The following is a 23,419-nucleotide window of genomic DNA, read 5'->3' as shown; positions in this document are numbered from 1 at the left end:
CCTTCTGTAATCTGTTATTAGGAGAAAGTAACAACATTCATATTATAAATAAATATACTACAGCAAGGTTTTATAGTATACTTTTTATTAAAAAATGCAAATTAAGAGGAGTGCCTGGGTGTCTCAGTTGATTAAGTGTCTAACTCTTGATTCTGGCTCAGGTTGTGATCTCAGGGTCATGAGATGGAGCCCTGATCCACGCATGGAGTCTGCTTAAAATTCTCTCTCTCTCTCTCTCTCTCTCTCTCGGGCCCCTGGGTGGCTCAGTCGTTAATCGTCTGCCTTCGGCTCAGGTCATGATCCCAGGACCCTGGAATCAAACCCTGCATCGGGCTCCCCACTCAGCGGGAAGCCTGCTTCTCCCTCTCCCATTCCCCCTGCTGGTGTTCCCACTCTCGCTATGTCTCTCTCTGTCCAATAAATAAATAAAATCTTAAAAAAAAAAAAAAAAAAAAGATTCTCTCTCTCTCTCCCTCTCCCTCTGTCCCGTCTCCCCCACCCCCACCAGCACTTGCACAGGCCCTAAGGAAAAAAAAAAAAGCAATTACAGTGTTATCTAAATCTGTATCAAGCCATGTGCGTTTCTTTGCATTTAAGTATTATTAAAATAATAACAAATCATTTGAATTAGCAGGTTGCGATAATTTAAAAAATCAGTATCATTGTACCAGGCTGTCACTGGCTAAAATCAACTCTTAGATTTTACCAAATGTTAAAGAATGGCCACTTGGAGTATAATTACTGAAAAAATAAATCTACCCTGGCTATTCTTCTGTCAGCCATTTTCTCTAAAAAGACAGGATTATTCTTGTAAACCAAAAATCATTCTTCTGACATTCTACAAGTAATTAAAAAAAAATCTAAATCATTATTCAAGAAGTCTGAAAGTATCCAATGGAAAATTGGATAATTCCAGTTACACAGTAACTAAACTTACAATTTTAATTTTTCTTTTGCTTTACTTACTTATGAAATCGTCCAGCACGATCTTCATTATCTGCATACAAAAACATTTTCAAAGCATAATTCTCCAAATGGGCACAACCAACTATTTCTTGAGTAATAGCTTCATTATCACCCAACTGCTTCTTAAGCTAAAATTAAATCAGATACAAAGTTTAAGATTTTGGACTCACAGAAATGTATGCTTAAATACAAATAATCCTAAGAATCATTTAAAATTTTAAAAATTATTTTACATTCATTTCAGTAAAAGATGTATCAAAGAAATCTCCCAAGAATTGCTCTGCCGCAGCCCAAGGGTTTTTAGAATAAAATCCAGTGTTAACAAAATTTTGAAGAAACACAGTCATGATAACCTAAAAGGATAATTCAGCTCTAAAAATCAAAATAACCAACAATAAAAAGATAACACATCCAACTATCTATGTAAAGCATCAGGTAAATATTTCAAAATAATAGCCAACATACCATCAGGTATCCTAAAAATGGAATTAGGAAAATCTCTAATCATAATGTAAAATTTTAATTTATTCCCATTTCAATTTCTTCTATCAAATATATAAAATATGATTACAGAAATCATTATATCCTAAAATAGTATCGCCCAGAGCATACTGTGTAAAAACACAGATCTAATTCTATAGTATGACATTACAAACTCAGAAAAGGATTACAGAAGTTTTTAAAATTTAGACAAATATATACCTCGTTAACACAATTCACAACTGTAAATTTTTAGTCAGTACATCCTTTTCCTACACGATATTTTAAACACAACAAACTAAAAGTTCCTACATCTTACTCAGACTGTTGTACTGGAATGAAATGGCTTTCTGGAATATTAGATCTGAGTACCACACTACTGTTTAAAAATGGCTTTTCTTGAAAATGTTATAAAGTAAAAAATTAAATTCAAAAAGGCTTCAGGATTCTTCACAAAATCAGCAAAATAAATATTCTCATACAACAGAAATATAAGTTCCAGAAGAGATTTAATGTTGGAATCTAAGGATGTTTTAGCTATGCTTTCCTGAACAAAAACAGGAAAAAAAACCCCACATGTAACACTAGTTTACTATATCCACACCATGAAATACTTTAATTCTAGATCTACTTCTAGAAGTGGATTTAATTTTAGAAAGTCGGAATATGTCACTTCATCTCATCTGCAACATGAAATATCTGGCAGCAAAAACATAATACACTCAGTTCTCCAACTGTAATTAATCTAAACATTACAGCACAGGCAGATGGGATAGACTCACCATGGAACAGATTTATTCTACCCATTATTTTAGGTAATAATAAACTCCTGCTGAGTTCCTTTACAAATGTGATTTTAGACTTCGCTTATTATAAAGAACTATTTTGAGTTCTGTCTTATCCATAAGGTATTTCAGTTATTACTGTTATATTGTGAAATTAATAAAGAAATATATTCTATACAAAGTCTGTTAGCAATATGATTTTATAAATGTACTACTATGTGTGAGACACATTCCTCCTCTCATCCCCTAACCTCACCTTCCAAAAAAAAAAAGAGTACTCAAATTTTTCCTGTTCCTACAGAAGCCACGTTAGAAGCGGAAGGACAGAGAGGCTTCAAGGGCAGCTGGACTGCCATCAGTGGTGCCACTAGGTCCAGTGGGTGGTTAATAGTAGCAATGACAGGGACTCTGGGTCAGAAGGCCAGACATCCATACCAAGTTAGAACCCTACTGCCCATGGCTGTCTAATGTACCTAGGTTTTAATCTGAATAACTTTCAATATTTATAAAAGCTCTGGGCTATTATAAATGTTTTGATTTTTAATATATCTAAAATTTCATCGCTCTACATATATTAATGCAACTAGTTAAATATTTAGGTTTCTAATTCTCTTGAGCAGGTCACATAACTAATAAAGTAAATAAAAAGCTGTAGCTATCAGGGGCGCCTGGGTGGCACAGTCATTAACCGTCTGCCTTTGGCTCGGGTCATGATCCCAGGGTCCTGGGATCGAGCCCCACATCGGGCTCCCTGCTTGTGTTCCCTCTCTCGCTGTCTCTCTGTCAAATTAATAAAATCTTAAAAAAAAAAAAAAAAAAAAAAGCTGTAGCTATCAATATAACAGACTCGAAGAGATAAATTAATGAGTAGACCCTGACACTTTAAAAGAAAAACCATGACAGCTGGGCAGGGGAGGCACAGGGTGGAGTCCTGATTATTAAGTTGTATTACTATGGCTACCCCTGCCTTCCTGCACCGGCACCCAATCTAACCCATTCAATTTTCCCTGGATTGGTGCCTCTATATAACCTGTAAAATTATACCATGGTTCAAGAAGGTGACTCATACATTAGTCACCTACCACCTTTCTGCTAGCAGGGAAGAATGCCTGGACCATAAAATTATCTTGTCCTGGTACCAAGAGTGAGACAAAGTAAATTAGGCAACTGATACCATTCCCTGCATTGTCCCTTTCACTAAATAAATAGCCCATTTCATTATTGTAAGAGCTATTTAAGAACTCCCAAATCAATCATCCATGTGATTGTATGAAGTAGATTAGAAAGGGTTTGTCATTTATGAAAGAACGACTCAAAGGTCATCTATAATAACATCTACAATAACAAGATATAATGGTATATGCAAAGACACTGAAATCTACTTTAACTTATGCTTACAATTCCCTTAGCAGTAAGATGTAAATAAAAAAAAAAGTGTCTAGTTTTTCCTCACTTGTAATGACATTGCTTGATGGCTGCCAAGAGGAAGAACTAAAATGGCAAAATACACATCCACAAATACAATAAAATGCCACTTAAACGTCAATCAGGAAATAAATGATCAGCGTTTAACTTACAGCTTCTAACTGATCCATTAGCTTTGATAAAAATTTACGACAGTCAGGAGTTTTACTATCAATCTTCATTCCAGTTTGCATTGCATATAAACGGCCTACAAAGAAAAGAAAAATGAGATGACTTGAACAATTTCCATTACTGAATGTTTAAAATACATGTTCTGTCTAATAAATGATTTAAAATCTAAGTGAATTTAGAAATAAAACTCTGATTTACTATGGATCTTATTTGCAAAAATAAAGAACACACAAATATTATCCAAAGAATGTAACAGATTCATGATGATAACAGTTTTTTTGTTTTTGTTTTTGTTTAAACTGTCCTCCAAAACAGATTACCAATATGCAGTTATATCTCCAACATACTGCAAGCACCATTTCCCCAAACCCACAAAAAAAAAGCACAAAAAACAAAAATCAAAACTGGTATTATTGAACTTACTACTCAGTCTCAAGATTTTATGTGATATTTCCTTTTCACTACTAAAAAAGTACTGCATATTTACTGGATAGCTCTATATCCACCTTTATGAATTAGGAGTAGCTATCAAAATAAAAGAAAAAATCTGCCAAATTTTCCATTGCGTTGTTTGCTTTTCAACAAATTGCCTTGTGGCGGTTCTTTATATAATATAAAGGAGGGATATGTTTTTCCCCTCAAACAGCATCTTGTGAACACTATCCCCCTTCCCTGCTTTCCTGTTCTTTTAACAGGTATTCATCATCTACTTATTTATCCACCGGCTCCAACTCGAATTTATTTTTTATTTTTTATTTTTTTAAAGATTTTTTTTTTTTTTTTAATTCAACAGAGATAGAGACAGCCAGCGAGAGAGGGAACACAAGCAGGGGGAGTGGGAGAGGAAGAAGCAGGCTCATAGCAGAAGAGCCTGATGTGGGGCTCGATCCCAGATCGCCGGGATCACGCCCTGAGCCGAAGGCAGACGCTTAACCGCTATGCCACCCAGGCGCCCCTCCAACTCGAATTTAAGCTCTGTGATGATGACTATTTTAGTCTATTTGGTTTGCTGATGTACCCTTGGCATCCAGGATAGTGCTTGGCCTTCAATAAACATTTTCTGAATAGATAAATACATGGATGAAAGAATAGCTCATTCTGATTTAAATGCTACTTTTATCATTCATTATCATATATTAAGCTTCCATGGGATAAAAGGGCCCAATTCTGTATACTGTCTATCCTGCTTCATTAGTCTACTAGCCTATCACCGCTTTATTTACTACAGCTTTATAACATAAGTTGGTATCTGTTAGTTACTCTCAAGATTTCCAATTATGCCTACTCAATGGTAGCTTCTTTAGAAATGTATTAAGATACACGATACACATTTATTTTGTTTTTAATTTTAAAAGCTTTATCTGAAGAAACTACTTTTTACTACTTAGGCTTTTAGGACTATCTCATATTACAGAGTTTGATGTTTAACTTATTAATGGATTTATTTTCACATATCAAATTTCAGGGTTTGATCCATCTAGTTATTAATGAGAGAAAAAAAAATGGAGTTCCAAAAGTACTGTACAGATTTACATCGCCACACAGTATGAAAAGCATGTTGCTTTTGTTTTCTCTGCACACCAGCAAGCACTGGGTATCACTTTGACCCAAAACCAAATTCTAATTTGAAAAACAAAAAAACCCGCTCATTTTAAATGTCTCTTGCTTTGATAACAAATGTGACCAAATTTCCTTTTCCTTTTTTTAACCAGTCATATTTTTTTTTTAGCAACATGGCTAGGTCCTTTACCCATTTGTCTCTAAGGTTTTAATCATCTCTCCCCACCCCCACACCTCTTAAAACATGGTTGAACACCTTCTCCTTTTAAACCAGTCACATCTCTTCTGAGCTGTTCAAGATCTGTGCCTGTCTTTGCTCCTTTTCTTCTTATAACTGTGACTGAACTCCCCAACACTTCCTCTTTGTGAGCTGTTCAGGTTTCTTCTCCCAATGTTTTTGTTGCATTTCTTCTTCTACGGTACATCACATGAGCTCTTTGGAAAATAAACATATTGGCTGCAAATATCATGCCATCTTTCACTTTCTTTTTTTCTTTTTTTAAATATTTTATTTATTTATTTGACAGAGAGAGACAGCCAGCGAGAGAGGGAACACAAGCAGGGGGAGTGGGAGAGGAAAAAGCAGGCTCCCAGCGGAGCAGGGAACCTGATGCCGGCTCGGTCTCAGGACCCTGGGATCACGCCCTGGGCCAAAGGCAGACGCTTAATGACTGAGCCACCCAGGCGCCCCCATCTTTCAATTTCTGAATGCTGTTTTAAAACACAGAGACTTGAAATATTTATGTGCTCAAAGCTATTATTTCCCTGTAAATATTAAGCTTGGAAAAGTTCTTTTATCTCTAAGGGACTAGATACTCAGTTACATGATTTTTCTTGTTTTTCCTATGGTTTTAATTTTTCAAATTTAACTCTTTAACTTGCATTTCCTCTCCTCCACAAGTTACCAGCACCTATCTCAAATACATTTAATAAATGATCCCTCCTTTCTCTAATGATTTTGTGGTTCCCTCTTTAATATATTTTAACTTTTTAAAAAATCATTTTTAAAAGACTTTATTTGAGAGAAAGTGTGCGCACAAGCTGGGGAAGGAGCGGGGGGGGGGGGGGAGAGAGGAGGNACTTAAGCACTGAGCACAGAACCCAACCTGGGGCTCGATCCCACAACCCTGAGATCATTACCTGAGCTGAAATCAAGAGTCCAATGCTCAACCGCCTGAGCCACCCAGTACCCCTGCATATTTTATTTTTTATGTTTCCTGGCTAATTGATTTGCTGAGATCACAGATCAAATGCCATCTCTAGAGCATAACAGTATCTCTAAGTGATAATATGCTTTTTCTTCCCCCAAATTTAATCTTGCTATGTCTTACTGTATTACCAAAATTTTACCAAGAATTTTATATGTTCTTGCACTTATTTTTAAGAGGAAGGCTTCTGCTTAAGAGTAGGCATCAATTCCATGCCAGGTTACTCATATTTCCCCAAATAGAGTCCCTACCCTATGCTATATTGAAACCGTGGCCTTTGGTACCTCCATGATCCCAGGGATTGGCAAGATAACTGGCTAGGATGTGGAAAAGAAAATCTTAACATTTCTACTGATAATTTTTAATCATTCTTTAAAAATTTCTATGTTTCTGTATCTTTAATAATACATGTATTTTTAGAATATAGTATTTGTATATCAATATGTAAATAATATAGAACTTGCATAATATGTTAGAGATTAATTTCTTTAACTCATATGGATAGGTGATCATAAGGTTAAGAATCACTACTCATTACATCCTTACTCCCCTCAACTATAAACTGTATTTTCTTACCCCAACCTAGCCCATACGTCTTCCACAGGGCCCCCCATTCTTTTACCATAATCCCTGGAATTACTGCTTTATAATCACCAAAATCCCCTGTATCTCCTCAGATTCCTTCTCCCTCTTTGTCTTAACTAAGCCCTATATGTCACTTGAAGAAATTCTCTTACATTCTTCGTATGTCAGGATTGGAAAGTATGATTGGTTTTTTTCTTTGCATCCCACTGCTACTTACAGTATTCTCTCAATGTCTTCTAAACACACTGGTCTAAAGCTCAAGTCCCTCTTTTCCACCTGATCTTGTTAATGCTCGTAATTGACCAAGGACCTCACGGTCCTTCCTTGTCCTTCCATAATCTTGAAAATCTGGCTGTTCACATGGATAATTAATACTTGTGGCAGAGACTACTAACTGCCTGCCCACATTCTTTCTTCCTACCTTTTTTGCTAATGAGACCCCTACATTATTAAAGGGGGGGGATTGTAATGTACCTAGCCAAAATAGTACATTTCCCAGCATTCTTCAAAGCCAAATATGGCCATTCAACTAAGACTGGTACCATGTTATCAGAAGTTGCTGGGAGAGAATTCTGGAAGTAATCTTAAAGGAGAAATAACAGCAGGGGAAAGATCCTACTGACACTTTCCCCCTTCTCCTTCCTGCTGCCTAAAACAGAAATGGTATGACTGAAACACTAGTAGACATCTTAGACCACAAGGCAACCTTGGAAATGGTAATCATGTGTGTTGGCTTGAAAATTTGAAATTGGAAAGTGCTTGGGTCCCTGATGACTTCATGGAATTGACACACGTTGGTTACTGACAACATAAGACTTTGTTTTAAATGAGGGAGTGAGTCCTTATCTGACTTAGCTACTGTTATTTTGGATTTTCAGCAATAAGAAAGCAAATCTAATCCTAATTAATACACAGAACCATGCTCTCAATTCTTATTAACCCTAGTAATTGTATGCACTCTCCCATACAAGCCACTCACTCCATAATTAAATTACAATCTCAAGCTGTGATACTTCCAAAATCAGTATATTAATCACCAACACTAAACACAATTTCCATTTCTTCCAACATGAAACTACACCTATTACAACAGGTGGCCAGTTCACTGGTGTCTATTTCTTCATTACAGTCAGTCTTTTCTCCCCGTAATTTTTCTCTGCAACCAGCTTTGATTTTGTATTTTTCTAGAACTTTACAGCCCTATCTCCTTCTACCCCTTAATTTTTTTACCAAATGCCTCTGACAAAAAAACACTCATATTTAAACCCAACTATCCTCTTTCTCTGTGCCTGTATATGAGCAATAGTGACCACTGACCATTGTAAATATCATAATTATCAACCTCAAATGAGCTTAATGCTTGCCTTCCCAACCTCCCAAATGACTATTTCAAACATATGTCAAACCTCTGAACAACCACCTCACCCAAAAACATGCACAGAAAATTTAACAGACGTTAATTAATTATTCACTACCCAAATATACTATTGGCCAATAGGATATCATGATAACGTGAGGAAATACAGTAGTTTCATGTTCCTAGGTCTTTCTCCTATCTTCCTAACAGAGTAGTGAACACTGTGAATACTGAATCTTACAATCCATGGAGTGTAGGCTGTAGAGTGTAATTGGTGAACCAACTTTGGGGATAAATGGCTAGTCAGCATAGAAAGGTTGAAAAAATGAGGTTGATTATTAGGCTGACATTGGCTTTAGTGGCAGCCATCTAGGACTTAACCATTAAGCAAACATGCAGAAATTAATCGGGCAGTTTTCTTGTTACATGAGAAAGTGATTTAAGTGACTTATTCATATCTAAAAAGTACAATTCTCAGTTTCTAGTTTGTTATTATTTTTAACTACTTCTGTTGTTTACAATAAAAATGGAGAATATCTACATCTCCTTTGAAGCAAAAATCAAATTATTCCCAATTCATACCACCACAGCCATTATCATCCTCCCTCACAACAATAAAATAAAATAAAAACAAGTTTCAGCTCCTATCCTTTAAAAGTTAACCTCAACACAGATGGTCGTTACCTGAAATACAATGTAATGATAATATAGTTAATTGGTTTCACCCACATGCATTTTCTTTCTTGGTTTACATGCATATTTAAGTCTTTGCAATTACAAGGACCTTATTACATAATAACACCTCTAATTAAAAAACGGGGAAGAATCACCTCAGAATTGGAAATATTTAGGATAAAACTGGCCTGGCTTTAACACTTCTGAACATCTCATGCAGTTTACTTTTTAAATACAGAAAATTATCTTGAGATACATTTTTAAATATTAATAAAAGCAAAAAGACCTTAAATGTACTTGTGAAAATTAACAAGTACACTAGAAGATCTTTTTTGCCATAAAGGATAGAAAAAGGAATCACTTTCATATAGAGCTCAAGACAAGTAATTCATTGTGGCAGCAGCAGGATGATGAAAAATTAATGTCTAAGATGGAAAATTACCTACTAAAACAGAATAAATATGTAGCTAAAATCATCTATAAGAAAATATATTTGATTTATTTCATCAAGGAAATGTGTTTATTTTTATGAATAAATATTATTTGAAGATGAGTAATGAGGCACATTTGCAAAAGGATTAAATACTTTCCAACCTAACTTTAATTTAATGTGAGGTATTTAGGAGATAAACATTTACTAATCCTGAAGGTATGTGTAATTCAAAGTTCCATAAAATCTAAACATTAGCATTCTAACACATCCTTGCTTATACATAAGAAATATAAAACTATGAAACGCATGATATAAACACACAAAAAAGATATATAAAAGCAATTATGAAGAGTGATGCTATGATAGGTTAAATAAACATGGCACTCAAATAGGAATCATTATGATTTATACTGATGTTTAAAAAATTTTATTCCAATAAATAGAACTGAATATACTGCTCTATTCATAAGTATATTGTAAATACTTGCTATATGGTTAGTATTAGCTTTTGTGAAGGGACTTCTGAGTCAAAGATAAAAAGGAAACTATGAACGAATATCTACTAATAAAGGGTATTTACTTTGCTCATTCCTTCATTAAACAAATATTTTTGGAGCTCCTGTCATAATATAGTAAATATAAGCTACTCCTGAGTTCTTACTAAAAGATTGTGCCAGTACGGAGCAAAAGCTAAGTGACTACTTGATTACTAAAATGAGACCAGATTCTAATTCCAGCCACGGTGGAGTAACCAGACTTGACATTTCACCATAAGCAACAAAACACTAGACAAAATATATGAACCCCTTCTTCACAAATATAAATAGACGGGAAGACCATGACACCTGGAGAAAGGAAACAAACGAGATGACTACACCATTGGTCATTCCAGCATTCTTCCTGGAGGCACATTTGAAACTAAGGAGTGGGGAGGTGGAGCCTCAGGCAGAATACAGTCTAGTAGAGTTGAGAAAACAGATTAAAGCTCAGGATGACTGAAGCAGCTATAAGTGGCGGGGCAGAATTCTGAAGAAGAGAAGCCATGCAGAAAAGAATCCCAGAAATCTGTACAGGCATAAACTTGAGGCTAAACTGAATACTACAAGATGCACATGTAGATGACAATGCCACAAAGTCAAAGAGTGAATGGAAGCTGTGAGCTGGACCATCCCCAAAGCTGAGATGCATTCAAGTTCCAACCAGGGTGAAGAGTCCTAAATGCGTACCCAAGATATTTAGTAGAGACCCCAAATGGTATGGTATGCTTTAGTAGTAGGATTATCCTGTCCTTAGAGCTACTTTAGACTTGCCCCCAAACTAAAAACAAACAAAATAAGACACAAACATATCACACTTAACTGCAACTAAATTAATTGTTGGCCAGATCAAATCTGTTCAAAGGCCATAATATCCAGACATTCAAGAACTTAAACACCACTATGTCCTGCAACCAATAAAAAATTACTACAGATGGCAATAAGCAGGAGAATGTGAACAGCCCAATTAAGATTGAACAATGACAAAATAACAGAAACATCAGTGACATTAAATTACTGGGAAATCATGATGATGTATTTAATGGAAACCATAAATAAAATGAGAAGAGAAACAAAACATGCACAAAGGAACACAAATGGAATGTCTGGAGATGAAAAATACCTAAAATGAAAAATTTACTGGACAGGATTAATAGCAGTTTAGACACCACAAAAGAAAGATTAAGTGAACTTCAGAACATAGCAACAGAAACCACTCAAAGCAGGGAAAGAAGGATCAGAAGGATCAAAAAGAAAAAGAAACAGAAAGTCAGAATCTCAGTGAGTTAGGAAAAAATACCAAGTGTTCCAAACTATGTGTATCTGTATTCCCCAGAGGGTAGGTGGAGAGGTGTGGGGGGCGGGTAGTGCTGAAGAAAAATACAAACAGAAAATTAAAATTCCTTACCCAGCAAAACTATCTTTCAAAAATAAATATGAAATAAAAGCTTGTTTCACACAATAGAAACTGAAAGAATTCACTGGCAGCAAGCCTGTATAAGAAATGATAAAGCTCTTCAACAGGAAAGAAAATGATATCAGATTTAAAAGTTGGATCTAAGGAGAGGAGTAGTGAGTGCTGAGAATGGTAATTATGTGGGAAAATATTTCAAAATTTTATTTACTCATTTTATAAATTTCTTTTAAAAAATGACAACCAAAGAAACTAAAATGTAGTTTGGGCTTATGACGTATTTATAAGTAAAATGTATGATGACAGCCAAAGGACAGGAGAAGGGAAAAGAAAGTAAAGTTTTTACCTTGAATGTGAGGTGGTATATTATACTATAGTAGACTATAATAAGTTAATATAAATGCTAAAGTAACCACTAAATAAAATAAAACAAAGAGGAATATCCAATAAGCCCACAGTGGAGGCACAATACAATCCCAAGCACTTCCAAAGAGAGGCAGTAACTAAGGTTAAAAAACATCAAACAACCAAAAAACCCTGACAAGCCACAGAAAAATAAATGACGCACTGAATGAAAGCAGGAACTTAAGCAATGAAACCTCTTATATAATAACATACTGCTAAAGAGTTAGTTTTCACTTTAAACGTTAAACATAATTGTCATAAAAAATAAACCTTACCGAAGATGCTTTAAAATTGCATGGGTGCCAAAGAAAGACAATAACAATGAAGGACGAATTACTTGATACCACTGACCCTGTCCCTTCAACCTTAAGGACAGGCTGAGAGTCTAAAAACTGATTTACTTTACTAAAAAAAAGGAGTAACTATTAAAATGACCTTTTTTTTTTTACAAAATAAAACTCATGTTTGCAGCACGTCTGCAAAAACAAACATAAGGTAAATAAATGGAATGCTAATGGATAAATCGTTCAGCTTTGTATGTTTTCATTATTAACCTGTCATTACTACAGTAAAGTATCCTGAGTCAGCCTATAATAAAAAATAAGTACTTAGACAACAGGACTATGGGCTTCAATTAATCACAGAGATCCAGAAATCAGTAAAGAAGGGGGAAAACTGCTTATCTTTTATTGGTTTAGTTAAGTTTGTCTCACTGGCTTTAAAAGATCCAATTTCCGTGTGATTAACAACAGAAAAAATAATATGCAACTGATTATTAATCCTAAAATCCATCTGACTTAACACATCAATTTAAAAAACTCCAATATTATTTAACCTTTAAGCTAAATTAAAATTCTACACTGTAGGTGGTGTAACATCTCAGAATTGAAATGGCCATTCCTATTTACAACTTCCTGAATGACTGTATTTAATTTTCCAGTGATCATATGAACAAATGATTCACAAAGAGCACTTACACACGGCATTCAAAGTCTGTTAATTATACACTGTCACCCCCTAGAGGAAACTTTGCAAAATCACACTTGAAACTACGTTTAGTTACTTGATCAAATTTCAACAAAAGGAATCTTCAGGGGTTTAGCTTTATCTACAACACCAAGCCTGATAGAATCAAAATATATATCCTACAGTGTCCACATTTAGTAGAGACTCAAAAATTTTCTGGCTTCATTAAAGGAAAAAAAGAGAGACACACGTTGCTCAGAGTTATGTTAATGACATCAAGCCTGTCCTCCATTTCTACTCTTCATTTATTAGAAATCTCCCAGATTACTGCACTGCCTTTCTGCTTCCTTCTCATTTTTATAAGTTTGACTAGGCCCTTTACCCTCACTCACTTCGTAACTGGTTTTCTAATTACTACCTACTATCAACAATTTTCCATGTAACTTATTTCTCATCTAGCATTTACCATTCAGTTCCTGGTTCCATCACTTACTAAGAGAAGAACGAGGATGACTGTGGGGTTCAAATCAGATATCCTGAAAGAAAGCATTGTTACAAATGCCAAGAGCTACATGAATGTTAGTTGTCTGGCTTCTTTATTCAGTGACAACTGTGTGGCCATAGTTCCCTCTAGGGACCAGCTGTCTTAAAATCCCGGTCAATTTAACAAACATTTTTTTTGAGCACCTTTTCTTTATTATGTAAATCTCTAGTGGCCTAGCACTACAGGGAACCTTAAATAAATAAAAAGCATCCAGAAGGGTGCAAGCCTTAAGTTTAAACTCTGGAAAAGATAATAGATAAATGAAAAGCAATTAAGATAGTCTTACAAGACACAATGAGGACACAGAAAAGCACCTTTTGAAGTTTAGGAGAAGGTCTCCCTGTTCAATCCTTGCTGGTGCCTAAGGATAAAGTGGAGTGGGGGTGGTGCAGAAGGAAAGAGTTGTCAAGGCAGAGGGCCACAATGTTGGAAGGCATGAAGACAAGAGAAAATGAGAAAGGTTCCAGAAACAGAATAAAATTCACCTTGATTAGAACTGCTAAAGATGATTCAGAGTTCAAATCACTAAGGGCACTTATAAATATGGAGCTAGTATAGGTAGCTGTAAAAAATGAATCTGTCCTTAATAAAGCTTTTGTTTTTAAAGTTTTTATGGTATGGAACATGATCATTTATAGAACAGAAAATAAACAAAAAAGACAATCAAAAGAAACACTATCCATGAACCTAAAAGCCGTAATCTTTTCTCCAAGTATATACACATTAAAAAGTTCAATTCATATTTTATATATATATATAATTTTATATCCTGCATTTTCATATAAACTTCCCATGTTACAAAAGATGCTTTGTAATTCTTAAGTGATCACTTTACTTTCCACCCAGTAGATATGCCATAACTTAACCATTTCCACAATGACATATATTTTGGTTGTTTTGCATTTTTCACAAATGTATAATCATCCAGAGGACTCTACATAAAGCTCTCACTATATTTATGATTATTTCCTAAGCACAAACTTTCCAAAACTAGAATTACTGAATTACAGGTATTTTTACAATTCCATTCATTCTGAAAAAATGCTTTCCAAAACTTTGTACCAATTCACGCAGCCCTGTCAATGGAGATTTCACCATATATTTACCTGCACTGAGTTACAAATTTTACAACCAAAAAAAGTAAGTGATTTTAATTTACATTACTAATTAAGCTGAATGCTAATAATCAACATTCCCTCCTTTAGTTGTTACTAAAGAGCATACATGCTCTTTGTCCATTTATCTACCGGGACCTTAGTTTTTATAAAACAGTTTTGTGTGAGTGTTTTATATATCAGGGATACCAGCCCTCTGTCTCATCTACTAGAAATATTTTTCTTTTGCAATGTTTTTTAAATTAATTGTACTGTTTGTGTCATACAGAATTTCTAAATGTTTCCAGTCAACTCATTTTTTTTTTCTTTTTAAAGTAAGCACTTAAAGCAGATCTAGAAAGATCTGCTAAAGGGATTACCTGTTTGAAGTACAAACTAGGAAGCTCTGTCAGTAGTTTAGGTGTAAGATGACGGCATGATATACCAAAGAAACTGAGGAGGTAAGTAAAAGTTTAAAAATTTAATGACTGATTGTGAGAGACATGAGGGAAGTGAGAAAAGGTTAAATTTGTAATTTGGGGCACCTGGTGGCTCAGACGGTTAGGTATCCAACACTTGATTTTGGCTCAGGTCCTGATCTCTGGGGTTGTGGGAAGCCTACTTCTCACTCTCTTACCCCCCTGCCCGTCCCCCAGCTCATGCTCTCTAATAAATAAATCTCTTAAAAAATTGTAATTTCTAGCTAATAAATTTTCAAATTTGACAGAAATGGGAGATAGTCCAGAAAACTTTATTTAATATATCAATACTGGGCCAAAAATATTTCAAATTGAAGAAACTGATAAATGTATAAAATAATTTCCCCCAAAAGCATAAAGTTCTTCTTTATCAATTACTTTTCTTTAATCTAAAGAAAGAGATAAATCTGTGTTTTAATCCAGGTCAGATATGAGAACCTTCTCAGTAATATATAGGAAGCCAGCATGACATCGTTACTAAAAATCTGACAATGGTAACAATAAAAAAAAAAAAAAGGCTGAATGAGTATTACTTAGGAACTCTTCTTGAAGGAGAAAAATAGAAAAAATAGACTAGGACATTAAGAAAAATATATGATAAAACATACAGAGTTGACACCAACAGCATGATATAAGAAAAGAAAAACTGATAAACTGGGTACTACCAAAATTAAAACTTTGTGACACCGTTATGAAGACAAAAGAGAAGCTACACACTGGGAGAAAATTTGCAAAACAAGGACTAGTAACTACAATATATTAGGAACTCTCAAAACCAAGTAAAGGCAAAAAGGCAGAGGGGCAAAAACAGATATTTAGCTGAAGGTGATATACAGACAATCAATAAGCACAAGAAAAGATGTTAATTTCAGTAGCCATCTGGGAAATAAAAATTAAAGCCATGATATCAACTATCAGAACAACTAAAATAAAAAATAGTGACACATCAAATGCCAGCGATAATGTGGAGAAACTGGGTCACTCACCACTCATGTTGCTCAGTGGAACATACAATGGTGCAGCCAATCTTTTTGAGAACAGGATGCCGGTTTCTTACAAAATTAAACACTAGGAAGGTAGGGAGCTCTGTGGACTCTCTTCCCTAACAGTACTAATCCCATTCATGAAGGCTCCACCCTCATGACCTAATCATCTCCCAAAGGCCTCACTCACCAATACCATCACTTTTGGGGGTTAGGATTTCAATATGAACTGAGGAGGAGGGAGGCAAACATTCAGACCAAAGCACAAACCAAATGTCCTTCAGTGGTTAAACTGTTAAACTCTGGTACATACATAGCATGCAATACTACCGAGCATTAAAAAAGAAACTATTGGTACATGCAACAACTAAGATGAGTTTCCAGGCAATTATTACTTGATGAGCAGACAAAAAGTCAACTCCAAAAGGGTATGTAATGTATGATTCCATTTATATAATATTTTTTAAATGATAAAATTTTAGAAATGGAGAATAGATTAGTGACTGCTAAGAGACAGGGCTGGCAGAGGGTTGAGAAGGGATGGGTGTGGCTACAAAAAGATGGGTGTGGCTACAAAAGAGTAAGGAGGGATTCTTTTTAAAGAACTGTTCTCTATCTTGACTTTGGTGATATAGGAACCTATACCTGATAAACTGTTTAGAACTAAATAACATATACACAGGAATAAACATAAAACTGGGAAGGATGAATAAGATTGGTGGATTTTATCAATGTCAATATTCTGGTCATAATATTATAGCAATACACATTGCAAGTTATTTCCACTGGAAGATGCAGGGTAAAGGGCACAGGATCTTTCTGTATTATTTCTGACAAACGCATTTGGATTTACAATTACCTCAAAATAAAAAGTTTAATTAAGAAAAAAAAAAAAACCTAAATGGGATTCTTTCCAGGAATGGAGGGGTGTTTCAAACAGAAGGACATTTTTTTTAAATTACATACTACATTAGTAAGTTCAAAGAAGTAAGCATAAGCATATTAGCACTTGCACAAATAGTAACAAAAGTAATTTGATACACAGCATTTTAACATACATTCCTAATTTAAAAAGAAAACAAAAGACCAAACAACAAAGAAATATAGAAATATTAAGGTAACAATTAAAAAATGATAAAACACTAGAGTATTCACACTAAGGCCAGAGATAAATCATTTTTGGAAATACATATAATACTGAAATGGAGGAGGCACAATGTGTACATCCTGAGAACAAACGTATGACTTAATCTAAAACTCATCAGAAACACAGCAGGGTAAGTTATAAAATACAGAGCACTGGAATTCTTTCCATTGCATTTCCTCGCTGTAATTAGAACATGTTAAAAAGCCATAAATTACCATAGTTACTATACAGTTCATGTATTCAATCAACAGACAAAATTTACACACATCCACCGTGTCTTAGGTACTATGTTAGGAGTTAGAAATTCAAAGATCATCAACATAAGACATACTTCTTGCTCTCACAGAGCTTACACTCTAGTAAAATATTAATAACATTCAGAGAGATGGCATTTATTAAATATTTATGAATGTCAGTTACGTGCCAGGTGGTGAGAGAAAACAAGATACGTCGTCCAGGAGAATCCAGAAGATTAAAAGGTAAATCAGTGTTTGTAACACAATGTAATTAAGATGGAAGGCACACTGGAACAACTTCCAGACCATCCTTATAAGGTAATGAAAACCAGCTTGAAAAAGTATAATTTGTACTGAATCAGTAAGAGGAAGGTACCAGGTTAAGAGGAAGTCAGGGATTCCAGGCAAAGAGCAGCATACATAAAGCCTTAGAAGTAAAAGAGAATATGGAGCTTTACCAGTCAGCAAGTACTTTAGCATAATGATCTTGATTTTTTTCCTCACCAAAAATTCTTTGCTCTAGGAATTTAGAAAATTATTTGCACTAAGATTATAGACATGTATCCCCTCACACATTTTTAAGTTGATATCTACCACTTTTCACCAGATGTTTAAGTATAAAAGATCTAATTTCTGTACATCAAATACATACATCTAAAAATGATACCATTCTCTCAACTGTATCGTAACAATTTGATAAAATTTTAAAACACAAAAAGCTCTGTCTTTAAGCATCAGAAATAATACATTTTGTAACTTTTTTAACCTATACTTCCATTTACTTATCCTATAGAATTTTATTATAAAAGAATGTATTTGTATGCTCAAAAGTCCTAAATTGATTATCACACTTATCTGCAACAACAAAAATGTATAAAAATTGAAGTCTAAATTTATCAAAATTTCCCACGAGATAAGATGCTAAGTGTTTAAATTTTTCCTCTGGACTTCCTCTAAGTGTTAAAATTATGTAATTATTGTAATGCATAATTGATCAAAACAGTATCAATGTTACACATTTCAAAAATCATTAAAAAGGTAAAATTTATCAGAAATGCATCTTATGAGCTAAACTGTGTTATCTAGGAATCAATATGATTTACTGTCATCCAGAACCACAGCAGAGCGTTGGTTCTGTTGCCACTTTCATTTTTACAAATTTAACATGAGAGAAAATGCATTCACATAAAGCAGCAGATGAGAATGGAAGTTTTAACACAGCAAAATCACTGAATTCTTTTAATTCCTTCTGGGTTATAAGCTAAAAAGCATACAACCACCTATCATCAAATACTATTTTTAATAATCTCTTAGCTGACATTTCATACAGGTCAGAATCAAAATTTGTTTTAAAACCAGAAAAGGATTTGTCACCCCATCATTAGTGTTATTCATTTTCTCAATTCTGTGAAGCATACCAAAAAATCTTACAAAGATTCATCATTTTATTTCATGACATTGAGACAGGATTATTCTAAGACACTGACAGGATTGGGAAAACTGAAATACTGTTCATTTTAACATCCTCTGGCAAAGAAAACAAAACAAAACAATAAAACGAACAAAACTCAAAACCAAGGTAAATGTTTTTCTCTTGCTTTAAATGTATTTCTGAAAAAACAAAATACCTCAGGAGTTAAGGATTAGGCTCGTTTAGTTTGAGAATGTCTACCATATGACATTAATGGCAAAACCTGCTGTTAATGCCAAACCAGCCAGCCAGTGGAGGCTTTCATCCTCAGAAAAATATGACATAATTTTCCAATTTGAATAAATATGTTAAGCCATGTCCCCATTCACCTCATCTCATCTGAATTCTAATTCCAAAATTTTAGTAAGCCACAGATCTTTAAGCCACTTGGATGAAACAAGGCACTACCCACTTCAGCATTTCTCTTTTCGCTTGGCTCTTACATCAGGAATGTTATTATTTAAAATAAAAATAGAAAATGAAAAGGTTAGGTAATTTCATGAAAACTCTTACATTTTCGGAATTCAGAACACTGGCCTGGTTTTAACATGAGGCTTTATCCTTAACAGATAAAGTGTAAGAGACCTCTGAAAGAGACTTTTCCATTGTGGTCCTTCCATGTCCTCGTCCCCACAGCTAAACCTTTTCACATTCTCTCTTTACATGACTCTGGTCCCAAACTGTTCCTCTCCACCCCTCTGGATAAAATCCCAAATTATCAAACAATGGCTACTAATACCTACCAATACCTAAGGACAATTCTTCCTCTTCCCCCTTATAAAATGTTCTGTCCTCATTATTCCCCAAATTAGAATGTTGCTTTTGATTCCTTTCTCAGGCCCTGCATTTTCAAATAAAGGCTTATTCTTTGCTCTGGTTTTCTTCCATATAAAAAAGGGAAGGACAGGATGCTCTCCTTAATACCTTAATTGAGACTTCACTACACCAGTAATTTGAATTGTCCCTTTTGTCTGGACACCCTGGAAGGTTTTCCGCTTTCTTTCCCAGGGCAATACACCATAAAAATACTGATGATACACGAGAGCATGCCTTTCTTTTTTAAAGTAGGAGAAGAGCAACTGTGTACAGGATGTGGGAAAAGACAGGCAGCATACTACTTTGCTACCGTGATCAAAGGAGCTTTGTCAGAGAAGAAACAGAAGTTGAGAATTGGGGAGATGATTCCTGTAGAATTTACTGAAGTTTGAAGAACACTGATTGGTATGTGGAGAGCACAAATCACAAGAAGTCACCATGAGCAGTCTTCTGTTACACAACAGAAATCAGACCCACAGATATGGCAGCTAAAGGAATTATGAGACAGCAAATATAAGCAAATATTTTTAAAGCACTTAAAGAAATAAGACTGTTTTAAAAATATAGTGACAAAAGACCATCAGAAATGGCTAGGTTAATTTAAAAAAAAAAAAAAGAGAGAGAACAACCAGAAATAAAAAATGAGAAAAGAAACTCAATAAATGGGTGACACAATAGGATATATGGAGGTGAACACAGACCTAAAGAAATTATATAGAATGTAGTAGAGAGAGACAAAGGGGTACAAACTATGAAACCATTAAGAGACAAATAAAGGAGAAAAGTGCAACACATGTCTAATCAAAATTTCAGTAGAGAACACTTGAACAGATAATAGTAGAGAATTCTCCAGAATTTATGAAAGACACCCATCTGTAAATCCAGGAAGCCAAAGTCCCAAAGAAGGTAGACAAAAAGAAATCAAGTCCTAGATCAGAATATAAATTATAAGAGAGTGATAAATTGGCTATACTTTAAAATTAAGAACTTTTGACCATCAAAGGACTTCATAAACAGAGTGAAAAATCAAACTATGAACTTGGAGAAGACATTTGCAATGCATGTAACAAAGGAGTAATATTTACATTTAAGAGAAGACAAACATTGAAAAAAAATGGACAAAGCAAAATAGGTATTTCAAAGAGGAATCACAAATGGTAATTAACATATGAAAAGATGCTCAACCTCATTAAGACTCAGTGAATTGCAAATTTAGCTTGAATTTCATGCTCACCAGATTGGCAAAAATTAAAAAGTCTAATAACTTCAAATATGGTGGGTACCTTGGTGTTCATTTTATTATTCCTTAAACTGTATACACACACTGTATGTGTTAATATGTGTATGTTTTATAACAAAAAATATTTTGTAAGTACCACTTGGATTTAGCAATGAAAATGTTTGTCTAAGGCCCTGCTGAGAGCAGTTTCAGTGAAATAAAGGGCATGAAAAGCAGGCTGCAATAGGCTGAAAAGAATATGAGATAAGAAGGTAAAGACAGACAACTATTTCAAGCCTAACTTTGAGGTTAGGCAGACAGGACTATAACTTTAGGAGAATGTCACAGTGAGAGCTTTTTTTAAAATTAAATTTAATTTTTTAAATAAAGGAAACTGTGGCAAGTTTAGAAAGAAATAGCAAAAGGGACAGGATGATGACACAGAAAATGAAAGCCCCTGGCTACTCACAAAGGTTTATAATACAGAGCTCACGAATAGCAGTTAGTTTTAGACAAGAACAAGGGTTCCTACTTCATTGTTATAAGAAATTACCTCTTTGACCTTATCACATCACTTTTCTCCTCCTCTATCCACTCCAGTTACAATGGGCTCCTTGATCCTCCTTCAAGCAAGCCCTGCCTCATGACTTTTGCATATGGTAGTTATTTCCCCTATTGAGAATACTCTTTTCCGATGCTTTTCACTCCTTTCAAGTCTTTGCTCAGATGTGAACTCAGTGAAGCATTCCATGCGTACCTTGAAAGTGAAATCCCCTCCTCACTCCCTACCACTCTATTCCTAGTACTCCCTATTCTTTTTCCCTGCTTTATTTTTCTTTAAAACCTTCTAATATAATATACTCATTTTATTGTTTAATTCCCTCTTCCCCACCTGTATACAAGCTCCACGAATGCAGGAACTGTAGCCACAGTGCCTGGTAATGCTTGACACACAGGAAGAAGCTCAATAAATACAAGGTGAATAAATGATTAATAGTCCCTACTTGAGGAACTGGAAGAACAAATATAATGGAAATAATACTGTATGATTTGAACAAAATGAGGTAGCGCCTGGAGAATAATCAACTTACTGCCTACAGAAGAGATTACATTTGAGTTAGATCTTGAATCATGAGTTTGCCAAGTGGAAAAAAAAGACATTCCAAGGAATGAAGAACATGGGGGTTTAAAAGGGCCTTGTATACTTGAGAAATGAAAATGGGGTACTGGAGTATGATAGGGAAGACAGTACACCAGATTTTAGCAAACCTTACAATGTTCACAGCAGAGGACACATTATATTGAGCTTTTCAATGCTAAAAACCCTTTACAGAAGATTACAGTTGCTTGGTCACTCGTTTTATCTGCCGTCAAGTTTAAAGTTTACATAAGACTATCGGACTTACTACAAAGGAAAAAGTTTGAACAACCTAATCTGTTCTCCATCAACTGTACACTATATGTCTCATAATCAACCAAAGTCATAGTGAAATGTCTCAAACCCAAGTATTACTCAAAGAAGTCAGACAAAAAATTCTCATTGCTGGGAAAATGGTCAAAGTCAAGGGCTAGTTTTGTAGCAACAACTCTCCATTTCACCATTTATGAGTTTTTTTTTTTAATGGGCTTGCATGTTGTCATACTTAACCTGCACTTATTACTATGTTTTCGATTAGTCTACCTTGCTTCTGTCCACATCATTACTGTCTTTGGGACACTCAGCTTCGTTTTAGCCCCAACACAATTACTTAACCACCCAGGTTATTTTTGAGACACGAGACTCTTGAGTGCACCCGGAAAACCTTAGGGCAGTGTGTTAGCTCATGAGCCCACGTAGCCAGGTTAGGAGTATTTAAACACAAGACTAGAGAGGCGGCGAACACCAACTGTGCTTTTTAAGTTTTGCCTCTCTAGGGCCTGCGAGGGGGCTGAGAACAGGTGAGGTATGAGAAACCCAGAAAAGGGCGGGGCTCCACTGAGTTCCCAAGGCAGGCCAGAGGTCAAAGCTCAGGTCTAAAGCTGAAGGGGCGGGGCCTGCCTTAAAAACCAAGGGGTGGTGTGTGGGTCCTGGAGGGTAAAGAGGGGCACGGCGACTCGGAAAGACTCACAGTAATAAGCCACCACAGGGTCCCGCTTGTCATGTTCCTGAGCCGTCCTCAGATGATGCTGTATGCTCTTAAACTGGGGGGGGAGTGGGGGCAGCGGAGCAAGCGCGGCCATCTCTATTCCAGGAATCACCACTTCCTACTCGCGCGCCACCGACACTTCCGCTTCCGGCCGGTAGGTCGCGCGCACGGACGCGAACGGCAAATCCCGCCCACTCTCCCGTTGCTCAGCGACAGCAAGTCAACTACGGGCTCCCAACAGGGACAAGTTCAGTATACCTCGCTCTTGGAGGTTAGAGCCCAGAGAAGGTTAAGCGACTCCGCGGTTGTGCCGCTTGTGGCACTAGCGCTCTCTGCTG

At 35.4% G+C, this 23,419-nt stretch overlaps 1 protein-coding gene across 1 annotated transcript in view; it reads right to left on the bottom strand.

Annotated features, from left to right (window-relative positions):
* The window catches only part of VTA1 (vesicle trafficking 1), a 63,805-nt gene extending 40,586 nt beyond the window's left edge, over positions 1 to 23,219 (bottom strand). The window contains exons 1-3 of the mRNA XM_008695047.2: positions 23,064 to 23,219; positions 3,809 to 3,903; positions 967 to 1,094 (exon numbers count right to left, since the gene is read on the bottom strand). Of these exons, the coding sequence (XP_008693269.1) occupies positions 967 to 1,094; positions 3,809 to 3,903; positions 23,064 to 23,175 (335 nt within the window). The 5' untranslated portion in view covers positions 23,176 to 23,219. The remainder of the gene's footprint in view (positions 1 to 966; positions 1,095 to 3,808; positions 3,904 to 23,063) is intronic.
* Between the last annotated feature and the right edge of the window lie 200 nt (positions 23,220 to 23,419).

The sequence above is a fragment of the Ursus maritimus genome, unplaced genomic scaffold (genome assembly GCF_017311325.1).
Source record: "Ursus maritimus isolate PB19 unplaced genomic scaffold, ASM1731132v1 scaffold_13, whole genome shotgun sequence".
Classification (NCBI taxonomy): Eukaryota; Metazoa; Chordata; class Mammalia; order Carnivora; family Ursidae; genus Ursus; species Ursus maritimus.
The sequence above is the reverse complement of the archived record's forward strand: the minus strand, read 5'-3'. Positions and strand labels throughout refer to the sequence as shown.